This window comes from Polypterus senegalus, chromosome 11, assembly GCF_016835505.1.
Source record: "Polypterus senegalus isolate Bchr_013 chromosome 11, ASM1683550v1, whole genome shotgun sequence".
NCBI classification, from domain to species: domain Eukaryota; kingdom Metazoa; phylum Chordata; class Cladistia; order Polypteriformes; family Polypteridae; genus Polypterus; species Polypterus senegalus.
Window position 1 is genome coordinate 38,619,423 of NC_053164.1, and position 21,313 is coordinate 38,640,735.

Consider the following 21,313-nt stretch of genomic DNA (forward strand, 5'->3'; position numbering starts at 1 on the left):
ATTTTAAATCTAAGCACATCTAAATATATATCACAGATTTTTCGCTGGTTCGCGGATTTCTGCAGACAGTGCGTCTTTTAATTTATGCTACACGCTTCCTCAGTTTGTTTGCCCTGTTGATTTCATACAAGGGACGCTATTGGCGGATGGCTTAGAAGCTACCCAATCAGAGCATGTATTACATATTAACTAAAACTCCTCAATGCTATAAGATATGCATCCCGCGCGGAGCTTGATTGTTTGCTTGTCTCTGCCTCTATCTCACCCTCTCTGACATTCTCTGCGCCTGACGGAGGGGCTGTTTGCACAGGGGCTGTTTGCTTAAAAGATACTGACGCTCCTCTAAAAAAATGCCGCTTTATTGCGGTGCTCGGCATATTTAAAAGCACAAAAGCACACGTATTGATTTTTTGATTGTTGCTTTAATCTCGCTCTCTCTCTCTGACGTTCTCTCGCCTGACGAAGGAGATGTGAGCAGAGGGGCTGTTTGCACAGAGGCTGTTTGCTTAGAAGATACTAACGCCGAGGCAAACTTAAAAGCACAAGTATTGATTTTTTTGATTGTTTGCTTTTCTTTGCGAGCGCTCTCTCTCTCTCTCTCTCTCTCTGAAATTCTCTGCTCCTGAAGAGAAGAAGATCTATTTGCATTCTTTTAATTGTGAGAAAGAACTGTCATCTCTGTCTTGTCATGGAGGACAGTTTAAACTTTTGACTAAAGGGTGTTATTTCATGTCTAGAGGGCTCTAATAATGTTAACAGTGTGGGAGAGTTTATAAGGGCTTAAAATATATAAAAATGACTACACAAACATATGGTTTCTACTTCGAGGATTTTCGTCTATCGGGGGGTTCTGGAACGCAACCCCCGCGATCGAGGAGGGATTACTGTAGATCCTTGTGGTACACCACACACAATATCGTAGATCCTCAAACTATAACCATCAAAAATAACAACAATTTCTTTTCCTGTTGTTTAGGACTGACAACTAGTTTAAGACACTACCAGAGATGCCCACCCATCGTCTAGGGTGGTTTATGAGAATGTTGTGGTCTATGGTGTCAAATGCTGCACTCAGGTCAAAGAAAACATGAATAGATATGTTACCTCTGCTGCAGTGGGCTGGTGCCCTGCCCGGGGTTTGTTTCCTGCCTTGTGCCCTGTGTTGGCTGGGATTGGTTCCAGCAGACCCCCGTGACCCTGTAGTGACCCTGTAGTTAGGATATAGCGGGGTGGATAATGGATGGATGGATGGATGTTACCTCTGTCAGATTTAACTCTCAAATCATTTACTATTTTAACCTGAAAGAAACTTATCAAAAATAAAAAGTTTCTTCAAGTAATCATCTAATTTCTGAAAAACTGCTTCTTTTCTAGAGTTTCATTTAAAAAAGCCAGGTTAGAAATAGGCCTAAAGTTGTCAATGACAGAGCAGTTTATGGTAGATTATTTTCTTTGAGAAGTGGTTTAAAAATTGCATTCTTTAGAGAATCTGGGAAGTCCCTCGTATCTAATGATCAATTAACCATGTCACGTAAATGGTTAGTTAACACATCGGACACTTCTTTGAGAAAGCCTGTTGGGACTGGGCCAAGATCACAAGCAGAGGGTTTATATGAGGATTCAGGTAAACCTGTTTTAGTGAAGAAATTTGATTAACTGACATAATCCCACTGAGGTTTAACAGAATTAACACTGGTGTATTATAGTACATCCAATATACTTTATTTTGTAATTAAGAAAGGCAGCAAAAGCTTCACAAATTTTGCTTGACGTTTTCAGGAGTCTTTACATGGATTGAGCTGGTTGAAATTAAAACTCTGGGATTTTTGTTTATAATTTTAGAAAAAAAGGCTGCCTCTCAAGACGGACTGATTAATTGTATTCACTTATAGGTGCCTTCACTATTTCATAGTCGACTGCTAGTTTGGTTTTCTACCATTTAAGCTTGGATTTGTGGCAGAATATTAGTAAACCTACAAATCTCTGTGGCATCAAAATAACATTTTTGCTCTTTAGCTCTAGTCACCAATGTTACTGTGTCAAATAAAATGCAGAAATGGTCAGATATACTAAAATCCATGACTTACCTCATGTCAATATTTAGTCCTTTTGAAATGACTAAATCCAGTATGTGTCCTCCCTAATGTGTTGTCTGACTGACATGCTGGTGAATATAAAAAGAGTGCAGTAAGTTAATACATTTTCTTGCTTTCAGGTCCCACACACTACTTGAATACCTAAGGCAAGATACTCAAAAGATGAGAAAGTAGCAAAACGAGTATCCAACAACCTCATGCTTTACATTTCAAAGATTTAGCTACTAGAAAGACCCAATGCCTGGCTAGATAGATGGATTTGTTCACTCATTTGTTAGCACTGCTACGGAAATATATCTATATAAATATTTACTGGATGTTTTTATTTACAATCACACACTGGATAATTAGAATACACTATGCACAGAAATTAGAATGTGCAATATGATTAAGCACTAATTGTAATTAAGCACTTGTTTTATTATGTGATTCTGTACCTTATAAGACGTTCTTATTCTTAAAGTATATTGCAATCTCACCTGCATTGTTTAAGCACTATTAATCATTGAATTGCACTGAGCCTTAGATAGTTAATACATTGGAATGCACTGATATGCACCATGTTTTACATGTAACCACTCCAGCAATGTAAAATAAAAGTCAATGTTAAAGACTTGGCGGAAGATCAGCAATAAGGAGGCATGGCTGAAAAGAATACCAGATAAAGAGGGCAAATTGCCACACAGGACTATTAATAATATTAAAATGAATAATGAACATGAAAGGGCGTCAGTTAATGAAGAGGGTATGACTGAAGGGCGATCGCACAAAGGTGTTGAAGTGCCATTAGGTGCTACCCATTGGCATAGCATATCAGGAGTGTCAAGGTATCCTGTCTATGTTAAGCTATGTATAAAAATGTCTTCACGCTCAGGAGCAGCAGCTTTCTCCGTTAACAGAGCATGGTTGCTTATCTACAGTAAACTGAAACCGAAAGGCGTTTGGACTCTACTTGATTTCATGGGTGTGTTTATTATTGGTTTGAGATTTTATTCTACTACACTGCCAGCCTTAACCTTTACCTCCTTCTCATTTTTAGAATTCAGGATGCTCAGGTAAACTCTTCATTTTTCACACAACTCAACCAACAGGAGATAAGCTGATTGACAAAATGGATGCCAGTATTTTCAGTGTCATGAAAGAAAAGGTACAGTTTTACTTTTGCTGATTTTATCTTCATAAGTTGTAGAAGGAAGATGCGTGGATTTTATAAACCCACATTCCAAAGATGTAAAAGTTAATGGAGTATTCTAAAATTGGCCCCATAGGAGTGAGCCTAGTGTGTATGGACTTGTGTCCTCACTAGGGTGGGTTCCTGTTGTGAGGCCTGTGTTGCTGTGATTAGCACACATTTCCACCAACCTTTACCTGGATGCATGGGTTAGACAATCATTGGATAGGATTGTCCTCTTGGGTGTAAAGTAGTGAAGTACTTTGATGTGTCAAACATGGGAAAATATGTTGGTACCCTTATAGCTCATTGTAAAAGTGATGTATGCCTCCTGAAAAGTGATTCAATGAAAAGCGGTTGTTCCCTGTATACTTACAGTTGTGCTTGAAGGTTTGTGAACCCTTTAGAATTTTCTATATTTCTGAATAAATATGACCTAAAACATCATCAGATTTTCACTCAAGTCCTAAAAGTAGATAAAGAGAAACCAGTTAAACAAATGAGACAAAAATATGATACTTGGTCATTTATTTATTAAGGAAAATGATCGAATATTGCATTTGTGAGTGCCAACAGTATGTGAACCTTTGCTTTCAGCATCTGGTGTGACCCCCTTTGGCAGCAATAACTGCAACTAAACGTTTCCAGTAACTTTTGATCATTCATGCACACCGGCTTGGAGGAATTTTAGCCCCCAGCTTCAACTCTGGGATGTTGGTGGGTTTCCTCACATTAACTGCTATCTTCAGGTCCTTCCACAATTTTGATTGGATTAAGGTCAGGACTTTGACTTGGCTATTCCAAAACATTAACTTTATTCTTCTTTAACAATTCTTTGGTAGAACGACTTGTGTGCTTAGGGCCGTTGTCTTGCTGCATGACCCACCTTCTCTTGAGATTCAGTTCATGGACAGATGTCCTGACATTTTCCTTTAGAATTCTCTGATACAATTCAGAATTCATTGTTCCACCAATGAAGGTAAGCCGTCCTGGCCCAGATGCAGCAAAACAGGCCCAAACCATGATACTACCGCCACCATGTTTCACAGATGGGATAAGGTTCTTATGCTGGAATGCAGTGTTTTCCTTTCTCCAAACATAACGCTTTTAATTTAACCGATCCACAAAACATTCTTCCAAAACCCTTCTGGTTTGTCTACGTGATCTTTAGCAAACTGCAGACGAACAGCAAATTTTTTTTGGAGAGCAGTGGCTTTCTCCTTGCAACCCTGCCATGCACACTATTGTTGTTCAGTGTTCTCCTGATGGTAGACTCATGAACATTAGCCAATGTGAGAGAGGCCTTCAGTTGCTTAGAAGTTACCCTGGGGTCCTTTGTGACCTTGCCAACTATTACACACCTTGCTCTTGGAGTGATCTTTGTTGGTCGACCACTCCTGGGGAGGGTAACAATGGTCTTGAATTTCCTCCATTTGTACACAATCTGTCTGACTGTGGATTGGTGGAGTCCAAACTCTTTAGAGATGGTTTTGTAACCTTTTCCAACCTGATGAGCATCAACAACTTTTTTTCTGAGGTCCTCAGAAATCTCCTTTGTTCATGTCATGATACACTTCCACAAACATGTGTCGTGGAGAGCAGACTTTGACAGATCCCTGTTCTTTAAATAACACAGGGTGCCCACTCACACCTGATTGTCATCCCATTGATTGAAAACACCCGACTCGAATTTCACCTTCAAACTAACTGCTAATCCTAGATGTTCACATATTTTTGGCACTCACAAATATGTAATATTCGATCATTTTCCTCAATAAATAAATGACCATGTATAGTATTTTTGTCTCATTTGTTTAACTGGTTTCTCTTTATCTACTTTTAGGACTTGAGTGAAAATCTGATGATGTTTTAGGTCATATTTATGCATATTTATGGGGTACCCCTACAAAAGATCATAAATAATTGGATTAGAGTGATTTTTTAAACTAGCTATTTTCTTTAGTTAGTATCACACATGTCTCCAATCGTGCTATCAGTCATTCAACCTATTTAAATTGAGAAAAGTAGTTACTCTGTTGTTTGTTATCATCGCGTGTCCCACACTGAAAATGGATGAGAGAAAGCAAAGGAGAGACTTGTCTGAGGAGATCAGAAGATGAATTATACAGTAGACAAGCATGTTAAAGGCAAAGGCTGTAAGACCATCTTCAAGCAGCTTGATGTTCCCCTGACAACAGTTGCAAATATTATTAAGAGGTTTAAGGTCCATGAGACTATAGCCAACTTCCTTGATGTGACCAGAAGAGGAAAACTGATGCCAAAACAGGGAGGATAGTGAGAACAGCAGACAAAAAGCCAAGCACAACTTCCAAAGAGATACAAGCTGAATTCCAAGTTCAAGGTCCATCAGTGTCTGATCGCACCATCCATTGGTTTTTGAGTGACAGTGAGCTCAATAGAAGAAGTCTGAGGAGGACTCCACTGTTGAAAGAAAAAGTCAGACTGGAATTTGCTAAAATGCATATTGACAAGCCACAATGTTTCTGGGAAAATGTGCTTTGTACAGATGAGACAAAACTGCAGCTATTGGCAAGTCACATCAGCTGTATGTCCACAGACAAAAATAATCAAGCTTTCAAAAATCAAAACACCACACCTACGTTGAAACATAGAGGATTCTCAGTTTTGTTTTGTGGCTGCTTTGCTGCATTGGACATGGGGTGCCTTGAGTCTTTGCAGGGAACAATCAAATCTCAAGACTATCAAGACATTCTGGAGCGAAACATAATGTCCAGTGTCAGAAAGCTCTGTCTTAGTTGTAGGTTATGGAACCTCCACAGGATAATGACCTAAAAATACAGCTAAAAGCACCCAAGAATGTCTAAGATCAAAACATTGGGCTATTCTGAAATGGTATTCTCTAAGCCCTAATTTGAATCCCAACGAACATCTATGAAATGAACTGAAACATGCAGTCTGGAGAAGGCAACCTTCAAACCTGACACAGCTAGAGCACTTTGCTCGGGAAAAGTGGGCCAAACTACCTGTGGACGGGTGCAGAAGTCTCATTGAGAGCTCCAGGAATTGTTAATTTGCAGTGATTTCCTCTAAAGGTTGTGCTACAGAATATTAGGTTAAGGGTTCCATCATTTTCACCCATGCCATATTCATTTGTGATTTTTTTAAAATATTCTGTGGAATCAAAACTCTAAAGCTTAGTCTAATTTTTCTTAAGTATGGAATAAACAATGATGGGTGCTAATTAGATTAGTCACTTTTAAATTATTTCTGGGACAACTGTGGGTTCTTCTTTTTTTGTGAAGGGGTACCAATACATCATTCAGTATGTACATTAATCAGTTTCCTGTTATGTTAACTGGCACCCCAAAACTGGCTCACTGTCAATGTCTGCATATGTTGGTGTGAGCGTGTCCTGTGACGGTCTGGCTCCCCATTTCTGCCCTGCTCTCTTTACCCTTTTATTGGGTAAAATGAGCTCAGGAGATACCTCAATGAAAATGGTCTTTATCTATAGTTATCTGAGCCTTCTTCTCACAGACACATTATTCTTTATTGTTGCAGTCTTTGTTTCAGCCACAAGATGCCTGCCTCCCCTTGGTGCAGAGGTCTGTAGCTCAGGGCTGTGGCTTGGACTTCTTTCTCTTTTCACATGACATGATAGGCATGGCCACACTAGGACATGCCTCGCTGCTTACTGGGGGGAGCCTCTACATGTACAGCTCATTGGTGGTAAGTCTTCTATATGTTCTACATGCCTGAGAAAATTAACATATGGAGGTTGTTGCTTATTAGGAGTGTTTTTGTGATGGTTCATAGTGGCACAGTTTCAGAACTCTGAGATCACATTCCAGTTAAGTGTGTGAAGTTTTCATCTTCATCCCCATGTCTGTGTGAGTGTTTCTACAATAATACTAAAGTTTTTTCCCCACATCCAAAAGACATGAAATGTATTTGGTTAACTGACCATCTTCACCTGGGCTTCATTCGGGAATTTGGCTGTGTCTCTGTGTGAACTTTGTTCCTTTTAAGGGACTGTTTCTGATTTTAACCCAGTGCTGCTAGGATAGACTCCAGCCCACTATGGCCCAGTAGCAGAGGGAATGAGGCTGAAAATCGATAGGCAGATTCTCTTCATGGGTTCTAATGAGAACAAGTTAAAAATAAAAGACAATTTGAATGTACAATCTGTTGTTGTGCCTGTGCTGACTTGACAAACTAACTAAGCTTTCTGTTTTCAATATAGGATGAAGGTGAACAATTTCAAATGGATCTCAGACACAATGTTCAGAGACATATTGGATTCAATGGCACACTGAAAGTGTTTGTTAGCAAAGGTATCAACAAGTAGACAGATTTGCTGGTTCTGATATGAGAATCTTTGTGATGGGTGTTGGTGGTTTTGATGTGAGAACCTTTGGGATGGGTGTTGGTGGTCCTCCACAGTTCTAATTCAAAGTGGTAGTTTGTAGGGTATGGACGCTGTCATGGGAGCAGCTGAAGCTACTGAATGTGATTTTTCGGAAGCTTTGAGAGGTTTGCCGGACTCACCTATAAATCTACTTAAAGTGTGGCCTGGAGAACCCAAAGTTCAGACAATAGATCTACTCTGGATAATTGCTATATTGATGCAAAAGACACAAAATTAAAATATATATTAATTGTTTAAATGCTAATGTAAAAAAAACAAAAAAGTCATGTTAAAAATGTAAATAATGTCCTTTGTAAAAGCATATGCAAGAAGCAAATTAAGTATGTAAGTAACAGAGTCTAACAATTCCAAAACAGAACAGAAGACCTGGTCATCTTATCCATGTCCCAGACCTTCTCTTATAGGGGAAAATAGCCACTGTATGGTGACATTCTGACACCTGTGGAAACACCCACTCTGTCATATTGAGGTCACAGTATCATGACCATCTATGTAAACAATGGATGATCAGCAGTCCAAACAAACAACTTGACATAATCAACAGAAACATCTGTAGTGCCCACTACAGTAAACTAGTAATGGTGAATGATAGGGCATTTTGGTACTCTGCAGAAGTAAGCTCTAAATTTACTAAAGTAGATGATCAAGATGCTTTAGGTCAGTGTTTCTCAACCTTTCTTCTCCCATGAAAATGTCTTTGCAACCTTCCAAGGAAGGGGGTTTCCCTTGGTGATTTGAGCACAATCATTAGAGCGGTCCCCCATGGTGAATTGAGTGTGACCTTCAGAGCCAATGTGGGTTATCCAACTTGGTAAATCAAGCATGATCGTCATATATCTTGGGGGAGGGCATCCTTTGGTGAATTAAGCTTGACCATCACAGTGCAACAGGCATTCCTGTTGGTGATTTAAGTGCGAACATCACACTGGTGGAAAGTCGAGCAGTATCAGCAGAACAGAGACCCAATGAGTAACCCACTTGTGACTCACTGTGTCCCTACTTTGAACAACAGCAACCTGCAAACCACTCAAAAGTGGGTCACAAATTAGTGGTTGAGAAACACTGCTTTAGATGGTCCCCTGTGTCAAAATGTAAACATTTTGTGGGAAACTTTGGTGCGCCTTTATGTGTCTCACTTATTCCCTAGAATGGTAGCCTGACTATTGCTAATAGGCAGAAGGAGTTTGGTGGTTCTCTAAATTGAGCTCTAAAGCTTCTGAGAGCGATAGACAAGGCCGGGTTTGGTTAATTAATAGGACATTTTAGGAATCATGGACCAGATTAGAAACTTACAGAAGCTGTTTGCCAGTGCTCTTTTATTTTTTTTTCTAAACTTTACCTTATTTTTTTTTCATTATGTTTTAAATAAGAAAGATTCTGAAAATATAGTTATTGTGTGTGTAAAACTTTGTTGTGACTTTGAATTTTTTATCATCTTAGGTGCACATAATGGAAAAGTCTATATCTTCCTGTTTGTTCCATGCAGGAATTAGACCAGGCTACTTAGAGTGCAGTTCCTTGGGCTATAGTCGAGATTGTGGATAAAAGGGATCTGGATCATTGTTTACAGAGTGGCATTTTAGATAAAGGATAGACAAGAAATGGTGATCTATCAATATTATGAACTTTAAGGAAGTTTATGACAAACCACCACCACCCATCTTATTGTATTGTTTGCTGACTTTTGATACTTATAATTTTTCAGGTCTAAAAGTGTCAGCCTGCTTTGGCTCACTTCAGAGCAGTTCTAATCCAGGGGAATACAAATTGGCTACAGTGGACGCTGATAATACGTTTGTTGTTGAGTTCACACATACCGGCCAAGTAGATGAAGACAGAGGTGTGGCCATTCAGGTAAGAATAACAGAGCAGTGTATCACTGATATAGAAAGTCTATGCTGAAGGGTGTCTGTTATTGAATAATTGAGATTAATTGAATAATAGAGACTGTCTTTGTTTTGGGCTCCACAGTGTGTTTTATCCTACACTTCAGCCAGTGGCCAGAGGAGGATGCGTGTTCACAACATGACCCTAAACTGCTCCTCCCACTTGGTGGAAACATTTAGGAACAGCCAGGCCGAAACCCTGCTTACTTATTTTTGCAAGAAAGGTGTGTATCTACAGATGTGTAGAAAGGACAATGTACGAATCCCTTAACAATGTACAATAATAAGCTGTCCATTCTGAGATACTGAAATCAAGTACATTTAGGTAAATAATTAAAATGGTGTTTTGTTATTTAATCTGTAGCCTACTGTGAATTGCTGACTACTCCAGCTAAGACCCTAAGGGACAGTCTGGTTATAGAGTTGACAGAGATGTTGGCATGCTATCGAAAGCACTGCTCTTCTACGAAGGTTTCACCTGGACAGGTGAGTCTGTTTCTGTTCACAGGCTGATAAGCTTAATCTGCATCACAGTTACATTTATGGAAGCAATTGTTGAGGAAAATATCAAGCATCACATGCAAGAAACCGTTTGAACCGTCATGGGTTTAGATGAGGAAAGACTGTGTTCCACCAGTAAACTGGAATTATATGAGGAAGCAACAGAAACGTACCATCTGAGAGGTGCATATGATATTATTTATCTTGATTTCTGCAATACTTTTGATAAGGTCTTATATGAGAGGTTATGGATCAAACTCAAAGAAGTGTGAATTCAGTGCACTACGGATGCAAAATTGGCTTAAACATTGAGCATAAAAACTTATGGTAAGAGGAACTTCTTCAAATTTAGGTGATATTAAAAGTGGTGTTCCTCGGGGGCCAGTACTAGGGCTGTTTTTAATATACACAAATGATCTGAATAAGAAGATCAGTAACAAGCTGGTCACGATAGCAGATGATATTAAATTAATGGGAAGGGGAAGATAATGTAGAATCTGCTAAACCTCTACAGAGAGTCTTGGGCTGATCTGTGGCAGATAAAATTTAATGCAGGTAATTGTGTTAATTACACATGCAGTCATTTGAAAATATCAGTACACAACATGGAAATAGTTGATATTTTCAACATATTTGAACAGACAATCATTACATCATCTTGCGAACAGTGCTTACAGATAAAGGTGATATACAGTGCTTGAACAAATGACATATAAAATTGACATGGTGTGTTCATTCTCATACTTTAAATTAACAAAAATATAGATTTTGAACATGGAAAAAGAAAGTACACCCCTACATTTATTACCACTTTAAATCCATAAACTTAGAATCAGGTTTCCCAGATTAAGTGCCAATGAATAGAACCTCCTTAACTCTTTGAGGGCTGAATCCATCCATTTTCTAACCCGCTGAATCCGAATACAGGGTCACGGGGGTCTGCTGGAGCCAGTCCCAGCCAACACAGGGCACAAGGCAGGAACCAATCCTGGGCAGGGTGCCAACCCACCGCAAGACATGAGGGCTGAATATTTTTTCCAAAAAACAATGGTTTCACTCCGAAATCAACATAAAATGTCTGTTGCTGCATGCTGTGGCTGCCAGTTTGCCAAGTATGTGCGGCAGTCTTGCTGCCAGGCTGTCTTTGCATGGCTGGGACAGCAGCAGCGGTCACGGTCACAGTGCATTACAATCTGGTTTCTACCTCTATTCATTGTTAAGTGGCAGTCCTCCCTGATGAACATTGTTAGTACCACGACTAGCTGGGGACCAATCAGCTGAAGCTGGAACCTCACATTCGTTTTTGATCACTTGTATCAAAATCACAGTCCAACAAGTCTTAGTCCAGTTCAGAGATAATAGGCAAAACGTCATCCACGGAGTATTTTGTTTTATGCATTCGCTTTGATCTCTCACCAGATGTCAGTGCCATTTTTGCCTTTGTGTGAGCCTTGCTACTCATGAGAGTGCAGGGAATCTCGGTCAAAGCAATGATTCTAACGTTCCTTCTAGCAACGAGCATCCAACAAAAATGCAACGGTTGGTCTTGTCACAGTTTACAGTTGATCACCATCATCAGCTCCTCCTTTTGATAAAAGTCGACATCAGCCCTGAAAGAGTTAAGGAGTATGCGGGTTTAAGCCACAAATATCTTGGGTCTGGTGTTCTCTTTGCTACTGACATGTGTGGTGTCATCGTCCCAAAATGAAAAGAGATCTCTAAGGCCCTCAGAAAGAAGGTTGTGGATGCCTAGGAGTCTGGCAAGGGATTTTAAAAAATGATCAAATTATTTGAAATCAATCATGCCGCACATTTGGAAAATCATCCACACGTGGTGCAGATTTCATTTTTCCAGGACTAGCTGGCCAAGCAAACTTAGAGCAAGAATTGACTCATTGGATACTAAAAGAAGTCTCCAAGAACCCAAAAATTTCATCAAGGGAGCTGCAGGTAACTCTTGTATCTATAATCAGAGATTGCACAGTTTTGACCTCTATGTAAGGCGTGAAAAGGAAATGTCTTTGCTGTTCAAAAAGAACATTAAAGTGAGACTACAGTTTGTCATTGAAGACCAGGCCTTCTGCAACAATTTTCTCTGAACAAATGAATCAAATATAGAGTTGTCTGGCCACAGTAACAGTAGGCATGTTTGACGCAAATTGAGTATAGCATCTTAAGAGAAGTACCTCATACTAACTGTGAAGCATGGTGGTGGACATGTTACAGTTTGGGGTTGCTTTGCTACCTCAGGATTTGGGCAGTTTGCAGTCATTGAGTCAACTTTGAATCGTGCATCATATCAACATGTGCTTGAGCAGAATGTGAGACCATCTGTCTTAAAGTTGAAGTTGAACCAAACATGGACCTTTGAACATGACAATGATCGGATGTACACTGGCAAATACAACAAAAAGTGACTCAAAAAGAACAAATGGAGGGGTATGGACTGGCTTAGTCAAAGCCCAGATTTGAATCTCATTGAAATGTTATGGAGGGATTTGAAAGTGGTAGCGCACGCAAGGAAACACACAATCATCCTGCAACTGCAGGAATTTTGCACTTTACAATGTCAGAGACTGGTGGGCACATATGTAAAATACCCATTTGTACTAAAGGGGACAATACCAGCCAAGGGTGGACTTACTTATTTCCAAGTAGACTATTACATCTTTTTGTTGAAAAAATGTGTGAATCCCAGCATATCAGTTTTATCTGTAGGCACTGTTTGCATGAAGATCTGTTACTTGCCTTATCAAATATATCAAAAAAGGCAGTGGTTTCCATGAGGTGTACTTACTTTTTTACTGTAGAAGGTCAAAATGTTACACAATAAGAAAACTGAAACTTGAAAGTTTAACTTGGACCTTGGAGCTATCAACATCCTGACAGTATATTGAAGCCATCAGGAAAGCTAACAGGGTGTTAGTTTAAATATCTCGACGTTTAGAGTACGAGTCATATGAGATTGTGCTGAAGTTATAGAACACACTGGTAAGCCTTCACCCTTTCAGGTTTGGTCTCTGCGTTACAAAAAGACGTAGCAGCACTAGAAAAATTGCAGAGTCTAGGCTGATTGCAAGACTTCTATGTTTGAGTTATGAAGATAGGTAGAAGGAATTGAACCTGTTCAGTTTAAGCAAATGCAAATTAAGAGATGGCATGATTGAAATGTTTTTATTACAAACGGAATTAGTATGGCTGATCCCAGTTGTTACTTTAAAATTTTCAAAAAGAATATGGGATACAGATGGAAACTAAGGGAAGATTTCACACTAAAATGTATGTCAATAAACAAGTCAAGATAAAATGTTGGGTTTAAGATCTATGTAACACCGTGATTCTGTCACTTACAGCTGGTGATGCCCCAGTTTCTAAAGATTCTACCTGTTTATTTGAATTGCCTGCGGAAAAGTGAAGTACTGCTGCCAAGTGGGCATAATTCAGTGAATGAGAGGGCATACATGCGTTGCTGGGGGTTAACAATGGATACAAAAGAAACCTCACGCTACTTCTACCCTCGCATTGTGCAACTGGTAAGACATTTTTTCCCAAAAAGAGGTAAAAAGTGTAACTGCTGTTTCTTGATTTCATCAGTGCTTTCATTACAATCATTTTTTCTTGGCTCAATGTGTGACTAACGAAAATGTTTTTTATATCTGAGTAAACTAAACTAAACTGGTGTACTGGTTCAGGATAGCTTAGAGTCTTGGCATCCTTTAGACCAGGGGTTCTCAACGTCAGTCCTGCGCGCCCAATGCGGCTTCAGGTTTTTGTTCCGTCCAGATCAGTGACAAAAACTGATAACACTGATCTCAATTAATTAGCTGGTATTTTATTCCTCTTCTCTTTTTCTATATTAAGAAAGCACCGCCGCATGATTTTTACATTCATAAGACATTTAGAAATATTTCCATTTTTGTTAGAGATTTAAATGCTTAACCCCCTTTTGTTAATTTCATTATATGTTGCCCTTTCTCTGTGCAGTTTGCTTTCATTATTGTATCTTAATAATGACAAGCAGCAGAGCAGACAGCCAGGCAAACAACACTGAATCAAAGGCTGCAACTACTTTAGCATTTGACCCACTAATTAGAAAATAATGAATTAATTAAACAATAAAAACACCTGGCAAAAAATAGAATGAAAATCAAAATGAAAATATTGTTAAAATATATATATATATATATATATATATATATATATATATATATATATATATATATATATATATATACACAGTGGAACCTCGGTTTGCGAGTAACTTGGTTTACGAGTGTTTTGCAAGACTCGCTAAATTTTTTAATAAATTTTGACTTGATAAGCGAGCGATGTCTTGCAATATGAGTAGTATGGATGGATACACTTTGTTTGCTGAGCGTCATGTGATCACAACTGAGCAGATTGTTCTCTCTCTCTCCTTATCTCTTTCTCTCTCTCTCTCTCCTTCTCTCTCTCTCTCTCTTCTCTTGAGGGCAATCGTCTCCTATTCTCCATCTGAGTCTGCGTGCTTCACTCATATAGTCAACAGCTGTACGAGCGTATACTGTTTACTACAGCATTGTGAGTGTGTGTGTGTGCGCGCGCACGTGTGTGCTGTGACGTTTGAGTCCCCGTCTTGCGCTCTAAAACACGAAGCTGAGTCTCAGTACTTTAACAACACCAACTTTATTCAGCTTGAAAAAGCAACAGCACAGTTATTTATTGTAGTGGGATCTTTATAATGTTCCTTGTATCAGCCACCGACGGCAGGCGCTTACAGCATGTCTGCGATCTTTTTGGATACGCTTATACGGCGAGGCTGGGAGGCTGCGATTGCTTTGGGACACTCTTCCGCGTGTCGTCCTGTTGGGTGGAATCCCACAAGAGTTTAGAAACTCACTCACACCAGCCATGATTCTTTTTTAAAGGTTAAGTGCAGGTTAACTTGTTTTATGTATTTTTACTTTATATTTTGTACTAGCAAAATACCCGCGCTTCGCAGCGGAGAAGTAGTGTGTTAAAGAAGCAATGAAAAGAAAAGGAAACATTTTGAAAATAACGTAACCTGATTGTCAATGTAATTGTTTTGTCACTGTTGTGAGTGATGAGTGTTGTTGTCATATATATATGTATATATATATATATATATATTGTGGCAGTAGGGGGCAGTAGTGCACCCTTGAACCCTCAGGTATGACTCCAAACACCAGGTAAAAGTCCACAACCTTTTATTTATTTTCCACAGTGCACCAAGCACCTTCCACACTACTCACAAATCACTATCCACACAATAACCTCTCCTCCTCGCCCAGACACTTTGCTCCTCTCCCACCCAGCACAGCTCAGTGTCTGGACTGAGGCACCGTCCTTTATAGCCCCTGACCGGAGGTGTTCCTGTCCCAGCAGTCCACAGTTCCCTATTCCTTCCGGGTCAGGGCAATCAGTCTTTACTTCACCCGGAGCACGCCATTCCTTCCCGTCACGTGACTGTGACGTACTCCCGGGTCATAGGGCACAACAGATCCCACAAGTCCTCCCACAGCGACTCCTGGTGGTCCCCAAGGTATCCAGCAGGGCTGTGTATAAACACTACAAAGTCCATAAGGCCCTGCTGGACCTCGGGGCACGATCCTGGTGTCGGGAGAGCTCCTCCTGTCGGCCTGGGGGTGCGGACCGGCCTGGGAAGCCGGCAGTCTTCCACAATATATATATATATATATATATTTACACACATAAACATATATATATATATATATATATATACATATCTATACATATACACATATATACATTCATATATATCTACATATATACACACACATATATACACACATATACATACATACACACACATATATACACACAAATACATACACTCACCTAAAGGATTATTAGGAACACCATACTAATACGGTGTTTGACCCCCTTTCACCTTCAGAACTGCCTTAATTCTACGTGGCATTGATTCAACAAGGTGCTGAAAGCATTCTTTAGAAATGTGGCCCATATTGATAGGATAGCATCTTGCAGTTGATGGAGATTTGTGGGATGCTCATCCAGGGCACAAAGCTCCTGTTCCACCACATCCCAAAGATGCTCTATTGGGTTGAGATCTGGTGACTGTGGGGGCCATTTTAGTACAGTGAACTCATTGTCATGTTCAAGAAACCAGTTTGAAATGATTCGAGCTTTGTGACATGGTGCATTATCCTGCTGGAAGTAGCCATCAGAGGATGGGTACATGGTGGTCATGAAGGCATGGACATGGTCAGAAACAATGCTCAGGTAGCCCGTGGCATTTAAACAATGCCCAATTGGCACTAAGGGGCCTAAAGTGTGCCAAGAAAACATCCCCCACACCATTACACCACCACCAGCAGCCTGCACAGTGGTAACAAGGCATGATGGATCCATGTTCTCATTCTATTTACACCAAATTCTGACTCTACCATTTGAATGTCTCAACAGAAATTGAGACTCATCAGACCAGGCAACATTTTTCCAGTCTTCAACTGTCCAATTTTGGTGAGCTCGTGCAAATTGTAGCCTCTTTTTACTATTTGTAGTGGAGATGAGTGGTACCCGGTGGGGTCTTCTGCTGTTGTAGCCCATCCGCCTCAAGGTTGTGCGTGTTGTGGCTTCACAAATGCTTTGCTGCATACCTCGGTTGTAACGAGTGGTTATTTCAGTCAAAGTTGCTCTTCTATCAGCTTGAATCAGTCAGCCCATTCTCCCCTGATCTCTAGCATCAACAAGGCATTTTCGCCCACAGGACTGCCGCATACTGGATGTTTTTCCCTTTTCACACCATTCTTTGTGAACCCTAGAAATGGTTGTGTGTGAAAATCCCAGTATCTGAACAGATTGTGAAATACTCAGACCGGCCCGTCTGGCACCAACAACCATGCCACACTCAAAATTGCTTAAATTCCCTTTCTTTCCCATTCTGACATTCAGTTTGGAGTTCAGGAGATTGTCTTGACCAGGACCACACCCCTAAATGCATTGAAGCAACTGCCATGTGATTGGTTGATTAGATAATTGCATTAATGAGAAATTGAACAGGTGTTCCTAATAATCCTTTAGGTGAGTGTATATATATATATATATACATACATACACACACACATATATAAACATATATATACATATACATACATATCTACATATATACACACACAGCTATTTCGTATCAGTGCAATACGCTGTTTGTTAAAACGGTTGACTCCCGCTCTTACGTGCAATAACAAATCAAATCATTCAGTTGTCTTTGCTCATATGTCATTTTAGAGCTGGACGCCTGGCACTTTTTTTGGCCACAAGTTCGTTTCTGTTTGGTGTGAGGTTCTGTGTTGTGGAGATTCTCAGGATGGATTGCAGGTGCTCATCAGTGAGGCGACTCCTGTGTGCTGTTTTGTTAGTCTTTATCACTGAGAAGAGCTTCTCACACAGATATGTGCTACCAAACATGCACAAGGTTCGAGCCGCATGTAGACGGACTTTTTTTGTTCTTCAAAGTCACCAAAGCGCCGTGCAAACTCAGTGCGCAATAACTCTAGCTTCGCAATAACTTGCAGCATCATAAGGTAGACTTGATTAACGCGGTTAGTGTTCGGCAAGGCAGCTGAAGCGCTGCATTATGGGATCTGTAGTTTATTGTGTTACCAGCGCTTCATATACCGGGCTTTAATAACAATAATACAGTATATAAAATGATCTCGGGCGGATATAATTACGCGCCGGGCGGATGTGGCCCTGCCCTTGAGTTTGACACATATGGACTAAATAGAACTTGAAAAGATATATTTTTCAAATGTGATCGCGCAATTCAGATAGAGTTGACGCAAGACTACAGCCTGCATGCCTCAATGAGTCATCCTCCCTCGCTCTTACTTTTTACCGTTCATCTAATGAATACACTGAGTATGGCTTTACCAAAACAATCATTGATGGCGAATAAAGTATCCATTATTCGAGTATGTAGAGCGGGATATATATATACATATATATATACCCGCGTATCGCAGCGGAGAAGTAGTGTGTAAAAAGGTAGAAAAGAAAAGGGAACATTTTAAAAATAACGTAACATGACTGTCAATATACAGTATTTGTTTTGTGAGTGTTACTGAGTGTTGCTGTCATCAAGGATTTGATTATCATTATTTCTTTCAATCAGGTTCGTATTTGTAGGATGTGTTGTGTTCAAGTTACATTCCGTGTTTGTCAATCGTTGTAAAGATGACAGGTTTCATTCATCGATTCGTTTCTTACTGCATCAATAAACAGCTCGTCATCTTCTTTATCTGAGACCTGACACACTGCATGCACGGGTTTTTTTTACACTGTCTTTCTTTAGCGGGACATTGACTTTTTCCAACGTGTGCTTTGTTTCCACAGTAGCTGCATTTATGAATATGCTTATCAGACGCTTTTTTGCTGCCTTTTCAATTGTGTAATTCGGTTTTTGTTCAGCGCTCTTTGGAACTGTTGCTTTTTATCTGTGCACTGCGTCAGTTCACGTGAGCCACTCGGTGTACTTGCATCGAAGGTTCCCAGCTGTGCTGGTGCCATCTCGTGCTATGTCCATAGCTTTATTTAATGTTACCTTAGTCCTGGCACTTAAAACTTTCTCTCGCAGTTTCGCTGAGTTTGTGTCAAACACCACCCTGACCATCTCATCTTCCTCTCCATAAGCACAGTCCTTCACCCGTGAATATTTACCCGTGGCAGTTTGCTATTGGATTGCCGCTGACGGACGGCCTTATATGGGCAGGCACTAAATTACAAACGCCAGCGGCAGCCTGTCTATGAACTTAATTTAAAGTGTAGGTTTACATCGTGCTTTGTTTCCGAAGTAGCAGAACTCATGAATATGGTTGTATATGTCACTCGCTCGCTTCTTATTGTTTCGCTGCCTTCTCAATTATATAATGCATGTTTTCTTGAGCGCTTTTTTGAGGTCTTCCTGGTTTTCTATGTACTGCGTAATTACGTGGGAGGCGTGATGATGTCACACAAACCTCCGCCCACGGCGTTGAAGCTCATCTCCATTACAGTAAATGGAGAAAAACTGCTTCCAGTTATGACCATTACGCGTAGAATTTCGATATAAAACCTGCCCAACTTTTGTAAGGAAGCTGTAAGGAATGAACCTGCCAAATTTCAGCCTTCCACCTACACGGGAAGTTGGAGAATTAGTGATGAGTCAGTGAGTGAGTGAGGGCTTTGTCTTTTATTAGTATAGATTAATCATTTTTATATGAATAGTTTTGGGTTGTGGAACGAATCATCCGAGTTTCCATTATTTCTTATGGGGAAATTCACTTTGATATACGAGTGCTTTGGACTGTGAGCACATTTCCACATTATGCTCGCAAACCGAAGTTCCACTGTGTATATATATTATATGTATATATATTATATATATATATGTATATATATACTGTGGCATCCGGCCGGGATGCCCAGGAGGACCGGAGGAGGGCTTGTACCTCCTCCAGACCGCGAGGGGGCGACCGCCCTGGTTATGTTGGGGGCCACGGGTAAAGAAGACAGGGGACACCCGGAGGGCTTCTGGGTGCGCAGCCGGCACTTCCGCCACACTGGGGCGTGTCTGCGGAAGAGTGCCGGGAAGCAGCTGAGCCCATCCAGGTTCCTATTTAAGGGGCCGCCTCCCTTCAGTCGAGAGCGGAAGTCGGGTGGAAGAGAGACGGAGCTGGAGAGAGGACTGGAGGTGGCCAGGAGAAGGAAAGGCACAAAGGACTGTGAGGCCTGGACATTGGGGGAATGGTGCAAGAGGCACTGGGGAGTGCACTGTAAATATTGTAAATAAAGGGTGTGTTGGCTGAACATAAGATGTCCGTCTGTCTGTGTCCGGGATATATATATATATATATACACACATTATTCCCATTTACCAAACTTAGTTTTCTAATTTCTACTTTTTTCCCAAAACACAGCAGTCCAATTAAAAACAGAAGCTGGTTGGAACAAAAACTTGCAGCCACAGGGGGTCCCTCAGGACTGACATTGAGAACCCTGATTTAGACTCTTGTGCAAATAATTAACCTGCACTGTACATGAAGAGGGTGGCACAGTGAGGCACTGCGCTTTTACAGCCTACTTATTCAAAGAAATCCAGCTTCTACAATGCCATTCATTCTGTTATTCAGGTTAGAGAAAGCAGGATATTGGTCTCTGAGAAGCCAAGTTAACCCACATAGATCTCTCTGCAAACAACACCAGCTATGGGTTACAGTTGCAGATTTCGTAGTCTACATATGTCCATTGCACTCTGTTAGGCTGTGCATGTGTGTGCCCACCAGTCTTTGTTTTGCACATGCATGCAGCAGTCACAGGTAGAAAATGATGGAAACGTCCAAAACAGTAAACTTCCTGAGGCAAATGCTTGGGTGATCACATTATTCCTTCTTCTAATTCAAATAATCTGTCTCGATATTTCAGAACTTGATAAATTTATGCTGAACGTATGGTGGTAAGTTCAGCAGCACAATCTTGGGAACAGTGCTGGGTGTAACTTGTTAAAAAGTAACATGCGTTATGTAGTCCTATGTGGACATTGAAAGTCAAAGAACAACAGAAGGCGGACACCAATTAAAAGTAAAAAGCAATTTCTTTATTCTTGGTGGCAGAGAGGCTTGCAGCACCTGCTTGCTCAAGTTGCTACAGGCAGAAAAACCTGCTAGCAGGAATCAGAGACTTCCTTCAATACTCAAGTTTGTTGACAAGAAGAAAAAAAAAGAAACGCAGCAGTTCATTTTGAGGTCACATAGAGTTTGCAAGTAGCTTAAGATGACACATTAGATCAATACAGGAGAAGTACACGGTAGTCTTTAGATAAGAGGAACTGTCTGCACATCCAAAATTCCAGGTTCCCTATTCAACTTAGGCTATGCGATTGAGCTATGGCTAGTTTCACAGAGACAGCCCTTTGCAAAACATGTACTTCCTTATTCTTCTGCACCATCAGGGTTACAACACTTCAACGGCAGTTACAATTTAAGAATCTTTTTTCAGCTTATAAAATTATTAATGTTATACTGTTGGTTAATGCACAACACATAATAATTGATTATACAACGTCAAAAGCTACCTTAAAAGTTAGTTTAGTACATTTGTCTTACTAGAATACACTCTTACAGCTTAGCGTCTGTATTGGGTTACATTTTGTTCGATTGGCTTAACACATTCTTATTTAATACATAAGTGTCACGCTTCTTATAGTTCTATTAGCATCATACTTTTATTA

At 40.2% G+C, this 21,313-nt stretch overlaps 1 protein-coding gene across 1 annotated transcript in view; it reads left to right on the forward strand.

Annotated features, from left to right (window-relative positions):
• si:dkey-13n15.2 (protein transport protein Sec24C) overlaps window positions 1-21,313 on the forward strand; it is a 92,777-nt gene that overhangs the window by 54,421 nt on the left and 17,043 nt on the right. The window contains exons 12-18 of the mRNA XM_039768422.1: window positions 3,136-3,243; window positions 6,811-6,978; window positions 7,493-7,583; window positions 9,384-9,532; window positions 9,650-9,788; window positions 9,929-10,050; window positions 13,419-13,598. Coding sequence (XP_039624356.1) covers window positions 3,136-3,243; window positions 6,811-6,978; window positions 7,493-7,583; window positions 9,384-9,532; window positions 9,650-9,788; window positions 9,929-10,050; window positions 13,419-13,598 — 957 coding nt within the window. The remainder of the gene's footprint in view (window positions 1-3,135; window positions 3,244-6,810; window positions 6,979-7,492; window positions 7,584-9,383; window positions 9,533-9,649; window positions 9,789-9,928; window positions 10,051-13,418; window positions 13,599-21,313) is intronic.